A 6264-nucleotide genomic window follows, 5' to 3' on the forward strand; every position below is an offset into this window, starting at 1 on the left:
GACCACATAAATCGACACCCTATGGCGTGCCACAATCTCCCGAATGTAGATGTTTGCTAACTTCTCCATGAATATACTCTCCTAGATCGGGATAAAATGCATGCTCATGGTTAATCGATCCACAATGACCCATATCGAATCCACTATGCGTACTGTCCAAGGAAATTTAGTGATAAAATCCATAGTAATTTCTTTCCATTTCCAAACAGGAATATCTAACCACTCCATTTTTCCATGGGGTCACTGATTCTCGACCTTGACTTTCTTGCAAGTCAAGCACCTCTCCACATACCATACTACATCCCACTTCATAAATGACCACCAATAATCAGGCTGGAGATCTCTATACATTTTTGTTGCTCCAGGATGAATAAATCTGTCGCGCACCACCCTAGTATAGAACCCACACCCTCCAATGAAGGGTCAATAACCACTGACTATCATAATCGAACGAAGCCACTTATCCCACGATGCACTCACTCTTCTGATGCTCTTCCTTCATAGTCTTAATTTGAGCCTCTCGAATCTGCTCTAATAATGGGGTAATCACTGTCATCCTCAAAGAAAAATCCCTGATCAGAGCCGTAGCCACCTTGCTGCTGAGAGCATCGTCCACCACGTTAGCCTTTACCGGGTGATAATTGATCTCACAATCATAATCCTTCACCACATCCAACCATCTGCGCTGCCTTATGTTTAGATTGGCTGATCCATCAAATACCTCCAGCTCTTGTGATCAGTGTAAATAGTACATTGGACCCCATAGAGGTAATGTCGTCAAATATTGAGGGAAATTACCACTACCCCAACTCCAAATCGTGCGTAGGATAATTCAACTCATGAGGCTTCAACTATCTCGAAGTGTAAACAATCACATGACACTACTGCATCAACACTGCACCTAAACCCGTGATCGAAGCATCACAATATACCATAAAGTCCTCAATAGCCTCTGTCAAGGTCAGAATCGGTTCCTCATACAATTTCTGTCTCAAGGTCTCTAAAGTTGTCTACTGCTCATGCCCCCAACGAAATGTGACAATCTTGTTTGTCAGCTTGGTCAAAAGAACTGCTATCTTAGAGAAATCCTATATAAATCTCCGTTAGTAACCTACCAATCCAAGAAAACTCTAAATCTCAAATGGAGACCTTAACCTCCCACCTCATCACTGCCTCAATCTGGTCCAGATCGACCAGAATACCATTCTGGTTGACAAGATGCCCCAGAAATCACACATCGTGCAACCAGAACTCACACTTGGAGAACTTTGTGTATAATCTCTACCTCCTCAGAGTCTCCAATACGTTCCTTAGGTGCTCCTCATGCTGCTCCTAGGTCTTGGAATAGAGCGGGATGTCATCAATAAACACAATCACAGACCAATCAAACATGGTCCTGCATATGTGATTCATGAGATCCATGAATGCGACGGGAGCATTGGTGAGCCCAAAAGGCATCACCATGAACTCATAATGACCATAATGAGTTTGGAAGGTCGTCTTCTATATGTCCTCCTCCCTGAACCTCATCTGATTATAACCTGAATGTAGATCAATCTTGGAGAACCAAGATGTTCCTTGAAGTTGATCAAATAAATCGCCGATCCTAGGGAGTGGGTAACGGTTCTTCACCGTTAGCTTATTCAGCTCCCGGTAGTCAATACGCATCCAATGCGTCCCATCATTTTTCTATCGGAGTCACACCTAGAATCAAGTCAATCCGAAACTCCACCTGCATATCTGGTGGCACTCCCGGTAAATCCTATAGAAACACATTTTGGTATTCCCGAACAATTGGTATATCATCAATAGTCACATCACCCTTCTCCCGGGTATCCTTCACATAGGCCACAAACCCAGAACATCCATGCTGAAGATAACTCATGGCTTGGCTGCTGAAAAGAGAGCCGACCCACGTTGAGCACCCTCACCATGGATAACAAAATCTCATCCACTTAGGGTCCTAACTGTAGGATAAGGTGTCTAAGTCCATAACTATTTCTGGTATGTACTTGACCCGACCCGGCATGGTCCATTTGGGTTGCATGACATCATGCAATTGGATAAACTAAATGAGAGAAATAACACATATGGTTTATTAATATATTATAAGTTCTAATATATTAATAATATTATTTAATTAGTTTGATCAAGAATTAATTTAGAATTAATTAAGTGATCAAAAGATAACTAATTAAATATATAGGTTGATTATGTAAATCATCCATAACTTATATAGTGGGCTAAGAGACTCCATGGGAGTTACAAGCCCATGGATCATGGAAATGAAGAGTCATGACACATTAGGGTTTACATGGTGTAACCCTAGATATGTCAACACTATATAAAGCTCATGTGTTCTCCCAAAATCGGTTAGACAAGATACTTGAGAGTTAGAGCCAAATTTTGTGTGTTATACATTCTGTCCAAGTTTACTCCATAGCATTTGGTGTCATGTGAAGCATTTGAGGCATCACACTTGGGGTGCTAGGCTCACAAGGTTTCAAGGAACACTTACAACAACAAGGTATGTAGTTCTATCTATTATTCAAGTTAAATTGTTCCCCATGTATGCTAGATAGGATCATAGCCTTGGAAATCAACTTTGCATGATAATTAGACAAACATAGATCCAAGGTTATTAGGGTTTCATGTACACTTAGGAAGTGTTAGAATGCTCAAAACCCATTCGTAGTATCAGAGCCTAGGCTTGCTTGTTTGATTTTTGTGCAAACTGCTTGAAAAATCGAGTTTTCTACTTTTTGCCCGTATGAACTCGCCAAGTCCATGGGGGGACTCGACGAGTCCATGACCAAATGCAAGCTACTCGCCGAGTCAGTTAATGCACTCGACGAGTAGAGACGGCAGTTTTTAGAATTTCGGTTCTTGTTGCTGGAAATGGACTAGGAATATTACCCTAAACTGTTTTGGTGTTATAAACTTGTTTTAGTTGGTGTAATGTTCAAGTTAATCCATTTACAAAAAGTTATCAAAATTACAAGTTTTTAAGTGTAATTTTTGATTCATGAAAGTATTCATATTCATGTTCTTGATCTTATGATGTTTAGATGATCATAGGAATTATTTGTAACCTATGTGGTAGATTAATTCATGATTATTATGTGTTTTAATGGAGTCCATAACTTGTCCTCAAGTTATGGAAAACCAAAAGTCACTTTGTTTTAAAACCATTAAAAGAACTCATGGGTTATAAAATGAAGAGTCTTCATTTTTAAATACCCTAATAAACTCGTAAGTTACAAGAAATTAAAAGTTTTGAAAGTTTACAAAACTTGACCTCAAGTTTTGGAACAAGTAAAGTCTTGATTAAAAATTTAGTTCCAACCCTTAGAATTTTAAAAAATTAAAATTCAACCCTTATACTTATAGTATTATGATTTAATAATTATATATATATATATATATATATATATATATATATATATATATATATATATATATGTATGTATAAGAACAAAGCCGTCTTACCGCTAGTACGCCTCATTCACGAAGCCGGTCTATAAGGTGAGTATAAGGTTGTTGCCTATAAAATGGCAACTTAATGGGTGTCCACTCTCACCCACCGCTTGCTTGACTGGTGGAGGGTCGTTAGCCGAACGGGTAAGACAAGGACTTATAAATTCTCATTAAAAGTATAATGATTATTATAAAGTAACTAAATGTTTTATAATTCCCAATCTTAGTTACTTTAGGAAAAATGTGAATAAGGTGCTAATCCATGAAATTGCACTTTGCACCTTGTTTAAGTCATTGGTGGAGCGTGTGTGGTTTACCGGCACACTAACTTGGACTTAACAAGGAAGGCAAAGGGTGACTTAAGGTTTTTCAAGATGTCGGAAGGAGCGCGTGTGGTTTACCGGCACAACGATTAAGTGAAAAAACATTAAGGGTAACAAGTAATTTGCATGGTTACTTCACACTTTGTTTTGTGATCCTCGGTATCCCAGTCACAAAACATGAAGAGCACACTCGAGATTGAAACATACCATTGAAAAGTTCAATGAATCTCAAAGAATCTAGGAATTTCTAAAAGCCAAATAAAACCTAATAATTTATATTTCGTTTTCATGGTGGAAATTGGTGAATCGTCATTCACCTACCTTTCAAATATGTTATAACTTGGATTACGGCATCCCTCTTCTAGGTTATAATATATTGTGATTGGATCCTAGCCTTAATATTACATTTGGGTGTTTTATTAAGGACTATCCCTATATCTAAACTAAACTTACTTTCTTCTTTTCAGATGTCTTCCAACAATGTTACTCCTGGCTCAAACCATACTGGCTCCTTCTCTCTCATGAACCTTTGTGGGAGAGTCATCTTTGATGGATCCAACTTTACTGACTGGATCAGGAACATTAGGATGGTCACTCGTTACGAGAACAAGGAATATGTTCTTGACAAGGAGCTCAAGGTGCCTCAGCCAATTGCTACTCCTAAGGAGTTTGCTGAATATGAGGCACATGAAAGAGATGCAACCAAAGTGGCATGCATCATGATGGCCACCATGACAGCCGAGCTCCAAAAGTCCTATGAGGACTACTATCCTTTTGAGATGCAGTAGGATTTGATGGACCGCTACCATCAGAGTGCTCGTCAAGAGCGATATGAAATCATCTCCTCTATGATCACAACCTGGATGAAAGATGGCGAACCCATCACAAGCCACATGCACAAAATGCAAAGGTATGTGGATAGATTGATGAAGTTGAATGTGAACTTCCCTAAGGAGTTAGCAATAGATATTATTTTGCACTCCTTACCTTCGTGCTATGATCAATTCCGCATGACATACCACATGAATAAGGAGGAAGTTACACTTAGCAAACTTCAGGGACTCCTAAAGACCGTAGAATCAGGTCTTAAAGGTAAGTCGGTTGTGACCACTCCTGCTACTACTCCAAACTCAGCACCTGTCCTGGCAATCGGGAAAGGTAGAGGGAAGAAGAGAAAGAACCCTTCGAAGGGTACCAAGGGTAAGACCCTTGATGGCTCCTCTTCTAGCGGAACCAAGAAACGTTTCGTTACACCTTCTTCTGATCCCAAAGACGCTGAATGCTTCTACTGCCATGAAAAGGCGCACTGGAAGCGTAACTGCCCAAAGTACCAGCAAGATTTAAAGGATGGGAAGGTTAAACCCAACCATGCAGGTATTTACACTATCTCATCTAATAATTCACTTTATTCTAACTCTTGGGTCTTTGATACCGGTTGCGGTATTCATATTTGTTTTGAATTGTAGGGACTAAGAAGAAGTGAGAATGTGGAGCATGGAAAGATAAACTTGATCATGGCGAATAGGAAAGTTTCACCTGTCACCAAGATTGGAGTTTATAATTTTTTGCTAAGTAGTGGATTTACTTTAGATTTGAATAAATGTTGTTATTCGCCAGAAATGGCAAGAAATATTATTTCCTTTCATGCATGGTATAAACAAGGTTTCACCTTTTCATTTGATAATGAAGTTGGTTCGATTAATTCTTTCTTTAATAATGTTCTTTATTTTAAAGCAGTACCTTATGATGACGTGTATGAAACTATATCTGTGGTTGATAACTTAGGAAATAATGTATTGTGTGTTGATTCTGTTAATAATAATAACTTGGATAAAGCATCATTATGGCATTGTCGTCTTGGACATATAAGCAAGAAACGCATAGACCAACTCCAAAAGGATGGAGTCTTGGAGTCATTTGACCTAAAGTCAGATGATAGTTGCGAATCATGCTTACTTGGAAAAATGACAAAGTCACCCTTCACTGGTTCTTGTGAGAGGGGTGAAGGTTTGTTGGATCTTATACACACGAATGTGTGTGGACCCTTCAAACATGCCACAAGGGATGCTAATCGTTATTATGTGAGTTTTACAGATGATTATAGTAGATATGGATGTGTCTACTTAATTAAGCATAAGTCAAAGACTTTTGAAAGGTTTAAAGAGTTTAAACAAGAAGTCGAGAATCAATTGGGCAGAAACATTAAGATGCTTCGATCCGATCGTGGTGGTGGGTATCTTAGTACTGAGTTCCTCGACTATCTAAGGGAATGTGGGATTGTCTCACAATTGACACCTCCCAGGACACCATAGTTGAATAGTGTAGCTGAGAGACGTAATCGAACCTTGTTGGATATGGTTCGTTCCATGATGAGTCGAGCTACACTACCAATCTCATTTTGGGGGTATGCCTTAGAGACTGCCACCCATATCCTTAATCTGGTCCCTACAAAGAAGGTTGCAAA

General features: G+C 39.0%; 1 protein-coding gene across 1 annotated transcript in view; it reads left to right on the forward strand.

The window, feature by feature from the left end:
- The window catches only part of LOC145013360 (uncharacterized), a 33229-nt gene extending 27726 nt beyond the window's left edge, over window positions 1-5503 (forward strand). The window contains exons 3-4 of the mRNA XM_078972154.1: window positions 4268-5174; window positions 5267-5503. Of these exons, the coding sequence (XP_078828280.1) occupies window positions 4268-4588 (321 nt within the window). The 3' untranslated portion in view covers window positions 4589-5174; window positions 5267-5503. The remainder of the gene's footprint in view (window positions 1-4267; window positions 5175-5266) is intronic.
- Window positions 5504-6264: the final 761 nt, after the last annotated feature.

The sequence above is a fragment of the Lactuca saligna genome, chromosome 8 (genome assembly GCF_052625555.1).
Source record: "Lactuca saligna cultivar CGN05327 chromosome 8, ASM5262555v1, whole genome shotgun sequence".
Taxonomy (NCBI): Eukaryota; Viridiplantae; Streptophyta; class Magnoliopsida; order Asterales; family Asteraceae; genus Lactuca; species Lactuca saligna.